This window comes from Pleurodeles waltl, chromosome 3_1, assembly GCF_031143425.1.
Source record: "Pleurodeles waltl isolate 20211129_DDA chromosome 3_1, aPleWal1.hap1.20221129, whole genome shotgun sequence".
NCBI classification, from domain to species: domain Eukaryota; kingdom Metazoa; phylum Chordata; class Amphibia; order Caudata; family Salamandridae; genus Pleurodeles; species Pleurodeles waltl.
The window spans coordinates 468,225,149-468,240,266 of NC_090440.1; the positions used below are offsets into that span (position 1 = coordinate 468,225,149).

Sequence of the window (15,118 nt, forward strand, 5' to 3'; positions counted from 1 at the left end):
AAACAGAGTGGGAGGAAACGTGGTAGTTAACCCTTTAAGGAACCTAAGAACTATAGGGGACTTAAATAAGGAAGGTTGATCAGGAAGGCAAAGAAAAGCCGACAGCGATGATAAATAGCCTTTCACCGTTGCAAGTGCACAACCCTTCTGTGCCAGTGAAAGTGCAAAAAGCAAAATATCAGATAAACAGGCCTTTAAGGGATCAATTTGTCTCTCTCCACACCAAGTAACAAATTTCGCCCATCTACCAGCATAGACAGTCTTGGTGGAGTGTCGCCTGGCCGATAAAATAACGTCCACCACTTGTGGCAGGAGAGAAAAATAGTTCAGATTGCCCTGTTCAATCTCCAGGCATATAGGTGCAGGTCCTGGAGGTGGGGGTGTAGATCCTGCCCCTACGACTGCGACAGGAAGTCTACCCTGTGAGGGAGACGGAGCGGAGGGCACAGTGAGAGTTGGAGAAGGTCTGTGTACCACACCCTTCTCGGCCAATCCGGAGCTATTAAGATAACTTGGGCCCGGTCTTGGAGAATCTTCCTCAGAACCCGAGGAATCAAGAGTATGGGGGGGAAACACGTAAAGCGACTGGCCGTTCCAAGACATCTGAAACGCGCCCCCCAACGCTCCTTGCACCGGACACTGGAGGCTGCAGAACGAGGGGCGTTCTCCCGAGTGGCAAACAGGTCTACCTGAGGAAGCCCCCACATCTGCAACATGTAATGGATCAGGTCTGGATGGAGTCGCCACACGTGATCGGCAGAGAAATGCCTACTGAGACTGTCCGCACGCACATTCACAACTCTGGCAAGATGGTTTGCTACTAAGCAATTCCGATGGTCCTGAGCCCAGGCAAGAGCCACAGAGCCTCTTTGCAGAGAAGGTACGACCCTACTCCTCCCTGCTTGTTGATGTACCACATCCCGGTAGTGTTGTCTGTCAGGACTTGGACCGACTGACCACGAAGGGAGGGGAGGAAGGCACTGAGAGACAGACGTATCGCCTGCATTTCCAACAGACTGATATGAAACATCTGTTCCACTGGAGATCAATGACCTTTGATCTCCAGGTCCCCGAGATGTGCTCCCCCACCCTAGAGTGGAAGCATCCGTTATGACCGTGGCCACCGGAGGCGGTAGTGAAAACAGCCTTCCTTGTGAAAGATTGTCGTCCACAGCCCACCATCATAGATCTGCCGCATTATCTCTGGAGATCGTTATCGACTCCTCGAGATCCACTTTGTGTTGAAACCACTGCTTGTGCAGGCACCATTGAAGAGCCCTCATGCGCCAGCGTGCATGAATGACCAACAGAATGCAAGAAGCGAACAGACCAAGCAGACGTAGGACCTTGAGGACTGGAACAACCGCTCCATTTCGAAACATTGGAATCAACCGGCTAAATGTCCTGAATCCGCTGAGGCGGAGGAAAGGCCCGATCCAACATTGTGTCCAGTACTGCCCCTATTAACAGGAGGCGCTGAGAGGGGTCCAGGTGAGATTGGGCATATTTACTGAAAAACCCAGATTGAACAACAACCGGGTTGTCATCTGCAGGTGATGCAGCACAAGCTCTGGAGACCTGGCTTTGATCAACCAGTCATCCAGGTAAGGGAATACCGATATTCCTTTCCTCCTGAGATTTATTGCAACCACCGCCATCACCTTCGTGAAGACTCGAGGTGCTGAAGTAAGACCAAAAGGAAGGACCGCAAACAGGTAGTGTGGCGACCCTACCATAAACCAGAGATACTTCCTGTGCGACTTCAGAATAGGGATAGGAAAGTAAGCATCCTGTATGTCGGCAGACACCATCTAATCCTCTTTGTTCAATGCCAGAAGCACCTGCGCTAGGGTCAGCATTTTTAATTTCTCCTGTTTGAGGAACCAATTCAAAACCCTCAGGTCCAGGATATGCCTCAACCGACCATCCTTCTTGGGGATCAGGAAATATCTTGAATAACAACCCTGACCCCTTTCCTGCTCTGGAACCAACTCCACTGCCCATTTCGATAAAAGGACTAGAACTTCCTGCTGCAACAACAGGAGATGGTCTTCTGTGCAAAAGGATGGACAGGGAGGGAAAGGAGGAGGAAACTCAGAAATATTTGTATATCTGGATGCAATAAATCAATCAATCAGTGTGTTTGTAGAGCGCACTACCACCCATGAGGGTCTCAAGGCGCTGAGGGGGGGAGGGTGCTGCTACTGCTCAAATAGCCAGGTTTTGAGCCGCTTCCTGAAAGTCAGCAGGTCTTCGGTCTGTTATAGGGGCAAGGGAAGGGTGTTCCAGGTCTTGGCGGCGAGGTGGGAGAAGGATCTGCCTCTGCTAGTCACTCTTCGGATGAGGGGGACAGTGGCGAGGGCGATGTGGCTGAGCGGAGTTGGCGGGACGGGGTATAGAAGGTGAGTCGTCTGTTGAGATAGGCTGGACCGGTGTTGTGGCACGCCTTGTGTGCGTGGGTGAGGAGCTTGAGGTTATCCTTTTGTTGACGGGGAGCCAGTGTAGGTCTCTCAGAAGGGGAGTGATGTGGCTGTGGGCATCGAGGATCAGGCGTGCGGAGGCGTTTTGTATGCGTTGCAGTCATTTGAGGAGTTTGGCCGGGGCTCCTGCGTAGAGGGTGTTTCCATAGTCAAGTTTGCTGCTGTCGAGGGCTTGGGTGACTGTTCTTCTTGTATCTGTGGGGATCCATCTGTAGGTCTTGCTGAGCATGCGGAGGGTGTTGAATCAGGTTGAGGAGACGGCGCTGACTTGCTTGGTCATGGAGAGTGTTGAGTCGAGGATGATGTCCAGGTTGCGTGCGTGGTTGGTGGGGGTTGGGGCTGCTCCCAGAGCGGTCGGCCACCAGGAGTTCAACTTCAGTTTGCTGTTCCTCATCCATTCGGCGACGGCCTTCATTCCTTCATGGAGGTTGGATTTGGCAGTGAGGGCGTCCTTGGTGAGGGAGGGGATCAGTTGGGTGTCGTCGGCGTAGGAGATGATGTTGAGGTTGTGCAGCCAGGCGACGCGGGCGAGCAGGGCCATGTAGCCTTTGAAAAGTGTAGGGCTGAGGGACGAACCTTGGGGAAAGCTGCAGATGATCTTGGAGGCTTCGGAGCGGAAAGGGGGGAGGCGGACACTCTGGGTTCTACCGGAGAGGAAGGAGGTGGTCCACTCCAGAGCTTTGTCCCGGATCCCTGCGTTGTGGAGGCGTGTGCGTAGGATGCGGTGGCAGACGGTGTCCAAGTTGGCCAAGTGGTCCAGAAGGATTAGGGCCGCGGTTTAGCCGTTGTCAATCAGGGCCCTGATGTCGTCGGTGGCGGCGATGAGGGCGGTTTCCGTACTGTGGTTGCTGCGGAACCCTGACTGGGATGGATCCAGGATGTTCTTTTCTTTGAGGTAGTGGGTCAGTTGTCTGTTGACGATCTTCTCAATGACCTTGGTCGGGAATGGGAGCAGGGAGATGGGGCGGAAGTTCTTGAGGTCTCTCGGGTCCACCGTGGGTTTCTTGAGTAGGGGTTGATCTCAGCATGCTTCCAGTTTTCGGGGTAGGTCGCGGTCTCGAAGGAGATGTTGAAGACTTTGCGGAGGTGGGGTGCGATGGTGGTGCTTGCTTTGTTAAAGATGTGGTGCGGGCATGGTTCAAGGGACTCTCATGAGAGTCCCTTAAACTCAGTTAAAAAAAAAAACAGAGCATTCTGATTGACCTGGGGGCTTTTTTTGTACTGGCTACCACCAACATTAAGAAAATTTTTGCTGGCAGCCACTAAAGGAAAGGGGGACTTAGGCCCTCATTATGTACTTGGTGGTCAAGACCGCCATTCCGGCGGAGATTTCCGCCACAGGCATGGCGGTCTTGACCGGCACATAATGTACACAGTGGGGATCGCCACAGGCGACCTTCCACCACTGGCAGGCAGCCTGACGATGGCGGAATTCTTCATCCGACAGGGCAGCGCTGCCCTCCGGATAAAGAACCCTTGTTCCACCAGCCATTCTATGGCCGAAGGGGTGCTCTGGGGGCCCTACACTGCCCATGCCAAGTTTTACGGGCAGTGATTACGCAACGGGTGCTGTACCCACCGCACAGCGGCGCCGTCAGCAATGTCCCAGCCCAAAATTCTGCTGGGCCGGCTGGTGGAAACACTGTTTCTGCTCACCGGCCCAGCAGAATGTTAATTATTCAGCCGGCGGGGACTCAAGGGGGCTGGCGGTCTGTGATAAGACCGCCAGCATGAACACGGCGGGGATTCTCACCATGTTCATAATGACCCCCTTAGTCTACCTGTTTGTGTATATATATATATATATATATATATATATATATATATATATATATATAACAAAATATATAAAAGCAAATAACCCATTGCCCTTGTGGGAAGGTCCTCAATGGACCCCCCTCCCCCCCTTTGGGTAAAAAAAAAAAAAAAAAAAAAAGAATCTGGCATTTAAGCAACAATCTAGAGGGACTCCCACATGACTGCAGCAAAATAAACATTTTAATCAATATTTGGCAAGGAGGCATGAATGGGGCCCCTCTCCCCAAGCCTATTTTGACATTTTGGACCCCAGTGACCGTATCCCCTGGGGTCAAACCTTTTATTCTTGTAGGTCCTGCACCCCTCCAGCCCAAACCCAAATGGACCCCTGGGATCCCATACCCTGGTGCAAAACAATAAATAGCGGAAGGGGAGGCTCACACACACCCACCTTGACCCTTACAAGACCCAAGGACGCCATCCCCCAGGGCTGGCTTTCTAACTGTGTACCTCTCCAGATGAATCACCCTGAAACATTACAGACAGCAGCTGACCTAACTGGCGTATGAGTTTGGAAAATGTCATGAAGATTCGTCAAACAGCGCCAAAGTTATTAGGAAAACAAGAAATGCTTTGTCTATGGGACACGTTGGTCCTAACTATAACTACCTACTCGCTATCACCTGTACGATATACACATATATATACACACACACACATATATATATATATACAAATATATATTTATATATATATATATATATATATATATATATATATATATATATATATACACATACATACACACTCTCTCTCACACAAACAATAAACCCCTTCATATTTGATAATGTAAAATCTATTGCTGCTTTATTTGTCAAATATTTCAAAATGTCAAGTCTCTTTCTATGGCTTTTATCATGGATTTCCCTTCCTGCTTTCTCTCTCAAAGGTTCACAGTGTAAGCACCTACCTGAGGTGTTTGGCATGGAGGTCAATGCAAAACCCCTTCCCATTGTATCTGTTAGAAAGTTTACAATATAAAGACACCACCTATGATTTTTGGCAATCAGTTCGTTGTAAAAATGTTTCCTATAATGTGTGGCAGATAGTTCACATAATGAATTCATTACCTACTCTCCTTCCCACTAACTTACACAGTGCAAACACCCTTCCTACTGAATTTACAGGTATAAAGTTACTATTACATTAGTATGTGGAGGTCTCCATTACCAGGGCAGAGATCTCCCTATGATGAAGTGCAAGGAAAAATGGAAAATTCATGTAAAATAATGTTACTTTTAACACCTAGAACATAATAAAAAGTTACAGCACTATTATTCTAAAGGTGTATTGACAAATTCATTTAAATATACTTATTTATTGTGCAATTCATTTAATGATTTATTAACAATCCCTCCGACAGTAAAATGTTTATTTTGATTTAATATGCGTTAACAATTACTACAAGTTACGCATAGAATTACTTTTTTTTTTTTTTAAACCAATAATTGAAGTTACATTTACATTAAATTTTAAGACATCAAATATGAAGTGATATGCACTGACTTGAATATTTAGGTGGTGTCCTTTGATGGTGAATGGAATAAAATGGTCTGGCCTCAATTAATTACAAACTTTTAAGATCTGGAATAAACAACCTAAGATGTGAAAATATAGGCTCTTACTCTGTCAAAAGCTTATGTAGTTTCTGATACCCTCTCTCCAGGGCAAGGCTTACAGGGGTAGCTCCCTCGTTGTTATGTACGCTGAGAGACTCCCGTCCTCCTGGCTGCTGTAACAGAAACCACACCAGTCTCAAAAGATCCAGCCTTACAGCAAAATGCATCAACGTCTCCCGAGGGACATCTTCTGTAAGTAGAGAGACAGCATCAAGGTTAGAAACTAAGTTATGAGTGGAGGTTGCGCTGCTAATTCATTGTGCGTTTAGATATTTAAGAAGACAAGGGCATCAAAGAAAACTTTTATTATAAGAATGATGCATCCCTGGGAACCTGTCAAAAAAGATCTAACCTTACAGCAAAATCAATCAATCAATCAATCATCGGACATTTGTAGAGCGCACTACTCACCCGTAAGGGTCTCAATGAGCTGTGGGGGTCAGTCCTCAGTGCTTCAGTCGAACAGCCAGGTCTTAAGGCCTTTCCTGAATTGAGGTAACAATGGAGACTGCCTGAGGTGGAGGGGCAAGGTGTTCCAGGTCGTTGCCCGCGATGTAGGTGAAGCATCTTCCTCCTGATAAGGTTTTCCATATGCAGGGTTCTGTGGTTAGTGCCTGTTGAGTGGAGCAGATAGGTCTGGAGGGGGAGTAGAAGGTGATGTGGTAGTTGAGGTAGGTGGGTTCCAGGTCACAAAGCCTTGTACGCATGGACAAGGAGTTTGAAGTTCATCCTTTTCTCGACGGGGAGCCAGTGGAGATCTCTCAGGTGTCTTGTGATGTGTTCGCGGCAGAGGACGTCCAGGATGAGTCTGGCAGAGGCGTTCTGGATGTGCTGTAGTTTCTTCAAATTCTTCTAGGTGGTGCCGGCGTAGAGGGCATTACCATAGTCGAGTCTACTGGTGACCAGGGCGTGGGTTACATCTTGCGGTAGTAGTTTGGGATCCATTTGAAGATCATCCAGAGAAGTAGGAGTGTGTGGAAACAGGAAGATGCAACAGAGTTGACTTGGCGGGTCATGGCGAGAGATGAAGCAGAGGTGAAGCCAAGGTAGTGTGTGTGGTTTGTTGGGGTTGGGGGCGATGCATAGTTTTTCTCCCTCGCAAGAGAGCGAAGTGTCGATTTCCAGACAGGGTAAGTCAGATCCGCGCAGGTTCAAAATGACTGACGCCCAAGGGCGATGCGTGAGAAATACTGATGAACGGTGTTGGAAAACCGCACTGCATGGGGTTTGTGTCATTATCAGCAGCCGCAAGTGGGTGTTGCATTGTTTCTGCAGCCACAAAGCGTCGATCTCAGCTGCGAAGCAGGTGTCGCGCTGTGTATCCGCCGCGTTGCTGATGGTGCAAACATTTTCCCGCACTTTGTTCTGTGCGTGTATTTCAGCTCTTGTTCTGCTAACTTCACCTTTCAAGGGCCCAGGGACTGCATAGGGCACCACTTGGCAGGGCAAGTCTAAGCAGAGAGTCCAGGTGCTGGCAGAGGAAGTCTTTGATGGCCCTGAGACTTCAAAACAGGAGGCAAGCTCTGTTCAAGCCCTTGGACATTCTTCTTCAAGCAGGAATGCACAACAAAGTCCAGTCTTTGTCCCCTTTCACAGGCAGAAGCAGCAACTGCAGGATAGCCCAACAAAGCACAGTCACAGGCAGGGGCAGCACTTTTCCTCAGCTCTTCTCCTTGGCAGAGGTTCCCATTGATTCCAGAAGTGATACAAAGCCTGGAGTACTGGGTCCAATACTTATACGCCTTTCTGCCTTTGAATTAGGCAAACTTCAAAGGAAAGTCTCTGTTTTTTACAAGACCCTGCCTTGCCCAGGCCAGGCCCCAGACACAAACCAGGGGTTTGGATACTGTATTGTGTGAGGGCAGATAAAGCCTATTCAGGTGTAAGTGACCACTCCTCCGTCCACTCTTGCTCAGATGGCTTATCAGAATATGCATGCTACACCCCAGTGCCCTTTGTGTCACCGTCTAGAGGATATTCCCCAACAACCCAACTGTCTGTCTGACATAGACTGGGAATTCACAAATAGGCAGTCACACAGAGTGGTTTAAGCAAAAAAAAAATATTCTACTTTCGATAAGTTGCATTTTCAAACTTCACTAAAAGATTTATTTTTAATTTTGTGAGTTCACAGACTCCAAACTCCACATTTCGATCTGGTCTCAAAGAGAATCTGCACTTCAATACTATTTAAAGGCAGTCCCAATGTTAACCTATGAGAGAGACAGGCCTTGCAACAGTGAAAACCTAATTTGGCAGTATTTCACTGTTAGGACATGTAAAGCACATCGGTACATGTCCCACCTTTAACATACAATGCACCCTGCCCATGGAGCTACCTAGGGCCTACTTTAGGAGTGCCTTACATGTATAAAAAGGGAAGGTTTAGGCCTGGCAAGTGGGTACACTTGCCAAGTTGAATTGGCAGGTTAAAATTGCACACACAGACACTGCAGTGGCTGGTCCGAGCCATGTTTACAGGGCTACTAATGTGGGTTGCACAACCAGTGCTGGAAGCCCACTAGTAGCATTAGATTTACAGGCCCTGGGCACCTCTAATGAACTTTACTATGGACTTACTAGTAAATCAAATATGCCAATCATTGAAAAGCCAATTACACATACATTTTACACAGGAGCACTTGCACTTTAGCACTGGTCAGCAGTGGTAAAGTGCCCAGAGTACCAAAAACAGAGTCCTCCACACAGTCAAAACATGGGAAGCAGAGGCAAAAAAGACAGGGAGGACCACGCCAAGGATGCCAGGTCTAACACTGTGTTTATCCAAGAAGCTTGGAGTTTTGAAGCAGTTTCAGCTCCCAGTCACACCTACTACTCTTATCTATCACCACACAAACAACAAGACAGGTAAATAAAATGCCACCTGAACCAAGTAACTTAAGGTCTTTCTAATTAATTATTTAATCTCTTGTTCTCAAATAAGGTGTCTGTGCAACCCTCCAATATCGGTTGAAGGTGGTCTTGAAATACACGTTTTGCCTTCATAAAAATACCAGCACCTACTCCTTACATTAGAATTTCACCTGATCCAGGACTCCACATACCAATAGCAACTGAAAGTGAGAAATTTAATTTGAGAAGCACATGAAGAAAAAGCTTAGCACTAACAAAATCGAAATTCCACACAACTACAATGGGGCAGATCATGAAATGAGTGGGTGAACAATGCTAACATCAAAGACGGTGGAGTCAGGCTTGAAAAGACACCTGCTCAGCTCCAGATGGGCACCATTTTTTTTTTTTCAGTCACTAGCTTGAGAAATTATCATAATTGTGCCACAAAATGGTCAAGTTCCTACATAGACAAACTGGAAACGAAACAGGCAAAACTGCTATATTTTTAAGCAATGTGCTATAAAAATACTGAACACTTTTGTCCAGACTTACCACTGATACATTTGTCAGTTCCCAACACGTTCCATTCTTCAGGCAAACTGAGATGACGAAATGCCAGAGTTATCTTCCCATCAAGAATGGAAGCATCCCCAGAAGCTGGTCTTGATTTGTCTAGGAATCTTGTAAATATCAGGGCTTGTTGATTTCCTGCACTTGACGCTAGGAATTGGGCAGCATCGGACGCTTCATCCTGGACAAACTGGAAAGTTTCTTCAGCAACAATCAAAACTGGAATATCCTTCTTGGAAGCACAGAGTGACACTTTCACAGCTTCACAACAGTCATGACCTGTAAAGCAATCAGGTGGAACCAGAATCAGTTATACATTTAAAAAAGCTTGTTCCAAGAAGAAATCAAAGAGTCTGGTTTTATGTGGGCACCTTCTCTACAGAATACAGCATGTGCCCTCAACTGTACGAAATGCACATTAGCTCTGAAATAAATAACTTAATTTACATTACTTTGTATACCAAACCAGTTTAAGCCAGAAATTAATTTAGGGCAATGTGCATTTCTTGATGCTGACACAAAGGTGACAAGCAGACCCGTAGGCATATAGCCAACAGCAGAAGGAGTATTATACACACTTGAAGGTGCTAGTACGCAATGTAAAAGATCAACTAAGCATAAGAAAATGTAGACTATCAGTCTAAACTTTGAGACTGGAAGGAAAATAAAATTACTAACTATATTTAATCATATTTCAGTTTTACAGAACACACTGTAGGCAGAAGATTTCCACACAAAAAGCAAACTACAAGAAAGGAAATGATTGAACAAGCAAACCCTGAAAATCCAGACATAAATTAAAATTGCTTAAGATAAACACCATGAAATGGCCACTACTTAAAATAAATGTGTACAATTTAAGCCCAGAGTCCAATCTGTGCCAAATTTGCAATTTTACAAAAGAAACATTTACTTAAACACAATATAATGTTAACGTTTATGTCTAGATTTACATAGTCTAACAGTGCATGGTGACCAGCCAGTTAAAGGGGACGGAGATCTGGCCTCTTACCTCTACGGGAAGAGCATTCCACAGCAAAGGAGCCAGAGGTGAAAAGGGATACCCATCCACATAAAACAATTAGGTGGCCAAAAGAGAATTACAGACATAGTCAGTCTGGATGGGTACTAAACGGTCTTCTTCTAGAAAACCAGCAGAGGTTCCTAATAGTGATTTACATAGATACATTTTTTCCATAAGATGCCCATATTGTCCTTGAATGACTGGTGTGATAAGGTTAGTCATTTAATGTCCCAAGATCCCTCGAAGTTGAGTCTTGGATTAAATGGAGTATTTGATAAAGAAATCTGGAATACCATAATGAATCTCTTTTTATAAGGCAGTCACAGTATCTGATCAATATGATTAAATGCCATCATCCAGGTGCGTAGAAAAAAACCAGATGGCATATCCTCAAATGATAAAGCTTTACAGTGTACAATGTTAGCATGGTGTCGTCTCAGAGAGGAAAAAGCCACAAGGTGTTCATTGTGGAGGACACCGTTAAAATGCAGCTCAGTCACAATTTAAATGAGTTTGACAAATCATCAGTGTTATAAAGTGCTACATAAATGCAATTACAAAACCATATAGTAGACATGATATTAAAATGCCTCTTATCCACAACAGCACACATTAGTGCTGGCCCCTTGATTTACCTCTATAAAAAAAATTGTCCACAGATTTTCATTTTCTATTTGTGTTTTCGTATCATCAGAGAAGTAGTTTAGCTTGGGTGGAAGTTGCTAATCTAGGCTGATTTTTTCTGGACGACCTTTTAAAAAAATGGCAGATGTGTTGCAGTGATGATGTAATATTTCAGGAACCATGAGAACTATATACTTCATTTTGGTGTCAAAACATAGATTTTGGGGGTCAAATAGTCTTATACAGACAAAAAAAACTTCTCAGAGCAACTCATTACTATTTTCCAAAATGGCAGCTCTATATTGATGTGTTTTAGCCATCATATTGGTAGTTTATTTTAATATTGTTTTTGTTTTTCAGGTTTTCCGTTGATTCAAATTAGTAAACATGAGCGAAGCAGGTGGTAGCAAAGGATCTTTACCTCCTGACAGAGTGCTGCTAACTACAAAATCTGAGGGCTCTTTCGACAAAGAAAAATATGTCAATCTAATCTGAAAGAAAAGCTAACATCAACTCCGGCTGGACAGAAGAGTTTGAGATGCTGCAGAAATACAGCAAGACAAAGTTCATAAAAGATTGAGACTGATGAGTGAAAAGGATCAAATATTTTACCATTGTAACAACTTGTGCTACAAGTTGTATACAAAAGAAAAAGCCTGGAAAAAATGTGTCAAAAATAGCAGAAACCAGTGAATCACAACAAGAATCCAAGTCTTCTGAGAAAGACGACAACCAAACCAATGTTCATCCACTTAGAAGATCGATGGCTACCCCAGCCACCCCAAACAACTGATCAGACAGCAGAGGATCTTCAATGTGTTATCTGTAGTTTAGCCAGAACAAGTGCCAAAGGGATTGATGAAAGAACAAAGTAGAGGGTATGTGAGTCTCAAAGGGCAAACACGTTTTTATTTGCAGACAGTTTCTTCGAAGATGAAGTTTTCAGCCAAGCAGCTGATCTAAACAGTGAGGTGAATGTATTTGCAGTGGCTTTGTATGCCTACCCGAACTCGATGCGCGCATACATTTGAAAATATTAATGGACAATTAATGGACAATGAGCTCCAACCAGCAACGTAACTGCCAGCCTTTAGTTAAGTTTGCACTCTTCGAAAAAGCGAATTAAGTTTTAAAGCCACTCTTGAGTGCTGGTTACGGGTTCACACTCAATAAGATTAAATAAATGTCAACAGTGATTAAACATATTGATAAAAATAAGATTTTCCTGGTGAGCATGTACGACAGAATTCATTTTTGTCAGTCTAACAAAAAGAATGAGCCACTTCTGGTGTTACCAGCTGATCTGAATCCTGAAGTTCTTGCTTCCAAAATAAGATTACAGGATGCAGTAAAATCTGCAGGAACCATTTTAAGAAATGTCCTGAAAGATTTAGACTTTGGACCTAATGACTTATTTTGTGATCCCCCAGAGCTTCGCAAATCATGAGAGTCAACAAGAATGCCTGATGTTGTCTTAACATTTTTTACATCATTGCGTAATATCATCAAAGCAAAACTGTTACAAACTAAAGTTCTTGAGTTCGGAACAGAAGCTGAGAACATTGATGATGGCTTTGAAGACATAAGCAAAGAAGTGGAAGACAATCCCATGAACAGACAGGCTAATGCTGTGAAAATTTACTATCTTTTCCATATCACGTTTTATGAATTACATTGCGGCACAAAGAAAACTCTGCTACACATGATGACTGCCCACGCAATCTATGACAAGTGCAAAAGTAGAGAGCTAATCACTTTAGTGAATAGGATTGGTGTATCAGCAAGTTATAATGACATAGTGCAGAGCAGGAACTTGTTAGCAGCTCATGCTGTAAAATCTTGTGAATCCGACTGGACACCACTTTCAAGTCACTTTACCAGGAATGGATTTACAATTGCTGCTGTTGATAATTTTGATTTTGAAGACAGCTCTTCTTTGTCTGGAACATACAGCAAACATGATACTGCCATGGTGCTTTTTCAGGACTGTACAAATGAAGTAGCTGTCAAAATAAGGGGTCCCTGGATCGATAAGGAGAGAGAGCCAGGTAATCAAATCTGTCTTTGTAAAGAATGCCACTCTCCTATATACTTTACAAAAAAAACTAATTAACAAATAAAAAAGGCCAGAAAAATATAATTTTTATTCCTAATAAGATGTAAATTAATCATGTAAAGAAACTAAAAACATACTACTAAAACAAAGACACGAAGACAATTGATTACTAATACCCATTACAAAAAGACTCCTGACCAACATACACAAGACAACAAATCAGACAATTCTAATCACCAACATTTATATATAAATATATATCAATACATAAGAACATATGCATACACATTTAAATAGTTTGTTACATATCCACATAAACAATATATAACCAAGGTGTATTCACACCTGTAAAGATTAACAATCTTGAGTCTTAATTTTGTAGATTCTTTGCTTTCTGTTATGCAATATAATTGCGGTTATTCTTTTCACAGTTCGTCAAAAATGTACCATCACTCTGTTTGTGGGAGTCTTTATATAATCACTTTGTATAGCCACAAAAATAGGAATTTAATCAATCCATAGCAGATACATTCTAGGCATCCCTTGCCCAGATTCCAGCGTACTTCAGATGTAACTTACTAGGCCAGCCTTAATGCTGGTTATCACGTATATTCCAGGCTTCACTTCCCCAGATGTCAATGCAGCTGGGATGAAAAACCGCTAAGCCAGCATTGGTATTAGTTGCAAAAATCTCTAAGCCAGCCTTGGTATTAGTTGCCAACGCGCGTTTCGGTGGATCCCATAGTATATTGATACTTAAAACCACCTTCCTCAAGGCCTGATATAGAAATGCACCAAAGAGCTGGAAATATCTCTACATAAACAGATAAAACATATAAACATTTAATTCTCTCATAATGTCATTTATGTCTTTGCAACACTTCAACTTAATTTATACCACCAAGTGGTCATAGCTGTAATGCAATAGGGGTGCAACCCAGTGTCCAAAACCCAATACATACCATCACCTTAAAAAGATATATAAAACAACAAAAAGAGCAAACACCAAATCAAGTGAAACTAAACATAAAAACAAAATTTCATGCAGAACATAAATAAATGAATCATAATGTGAATGTAACAACCCTGAAACCCAGAAAAGCAAAATATAAATATAAAAGATCATCACCTTTTCCTTTAACTACACACCATACCTCGAGGCATAAACCTTATCCACATTCGAAATCCTGAATGACTTCCTCAAAAGGCTGAAACACAGAAGGGGGCTAGATTGAAACAAGACCGTCCTAGTCAACACAAACACTCCCTTGCGTATAGAAAGATGGACCACTTCATAAAAATAACGGGGCACTTCAACCAAAAACAACCATGAACCAATCACAGGTTAATTCCAGGCTGGTATGTGTAAAACACAGCTACTTGTCCGGACCATCCGGGGGACGCAATCAAAAACATAATATACAGGAGCCGGCAAAGACAAGGACCAAAATGGCAGAACCTAAATGTCCCCGATCTAAGAGTGCTGTACTTACCTAATCGGCGCAGCAAGCAATGCTCGATCCTCCGGAGAACAAAACGCTTCAATAGCAACAGATGTCACCAATCCATCGTTCCTTTGAAACTCCCCGCTTTATCCGATCCTGCTCTTCCCGCACCATTGCTGTAAACACTATAAAAGGACTAAGAAGCTTAAGACTAAGTGTCAGGAACCCACTATGGCGGCCATCTTGGAACGGATAAATGTAATAAATAAATTTTAAAAATGGATGGAATAAACGCAACAAAGGATCCCAATACGATGGTGTAATTATAAATAATACACCCAGGATTGAAAAGGCAGACAATGTTTCAAGGTCTTCAGACGAATCAGTGTCTTCAGTCAAGGAAAACCAGAAATACAGTACCAGCTCCTCCTCAGATGGTTGAAGCACAGATGATGGGATGGCGCACACATACTACAATCTTCCTCTGTTTCCAATACTACATCCTCCAATTTGGCAGTCACCATATCCTATTTTCCAACCACGTCCGATGATACTATATGTGCCTTTGTTAGGCAGAGGAAGAGGCAGACGGAGAGGAAGAGGAAGAGGAAGACACGTTCACTGGG

At 43.7% G+C, this 15,118-nt stretch overlaps 1 protein-coding gene across 5 annotated transcripts in view; it reads right to left on the reverse strand.

Moving 5' to 3' along the window:
• The window catches only part of AKAP13 (A-kinase anchoring protein 13), a 1,053,268-nt gene that overhangs the window by 804,105 nt on the left and 234,045 nt on the right, over positions 1 to 15,118 (reverse strand). For 3 of the 5 annotated variants that reach the window (XM_069222739.1, XM_069222738.1, XM_069222735.1), the window contains exons 5-6: positions 9,326 to 9,622; positions 5,924 to 6,107 (exon numbers count right to left, since the gene is read on the reverse strand). In XM_069222739.1, the coding sequence (XP_069078840.1) occupies positions 5,924 to 6,107; positions 9,326 to 9,622 (481 nt within the window). Of the gene's footprint in view, positions 1 to 5,923; positions 6,108 to 9,325; positions 9,623 to 15,118 lie in introns of those variants that run through there. The other 2 variants (XM_069222736.1, XM_069222741.1) reach the window with 2 other exon arrangements.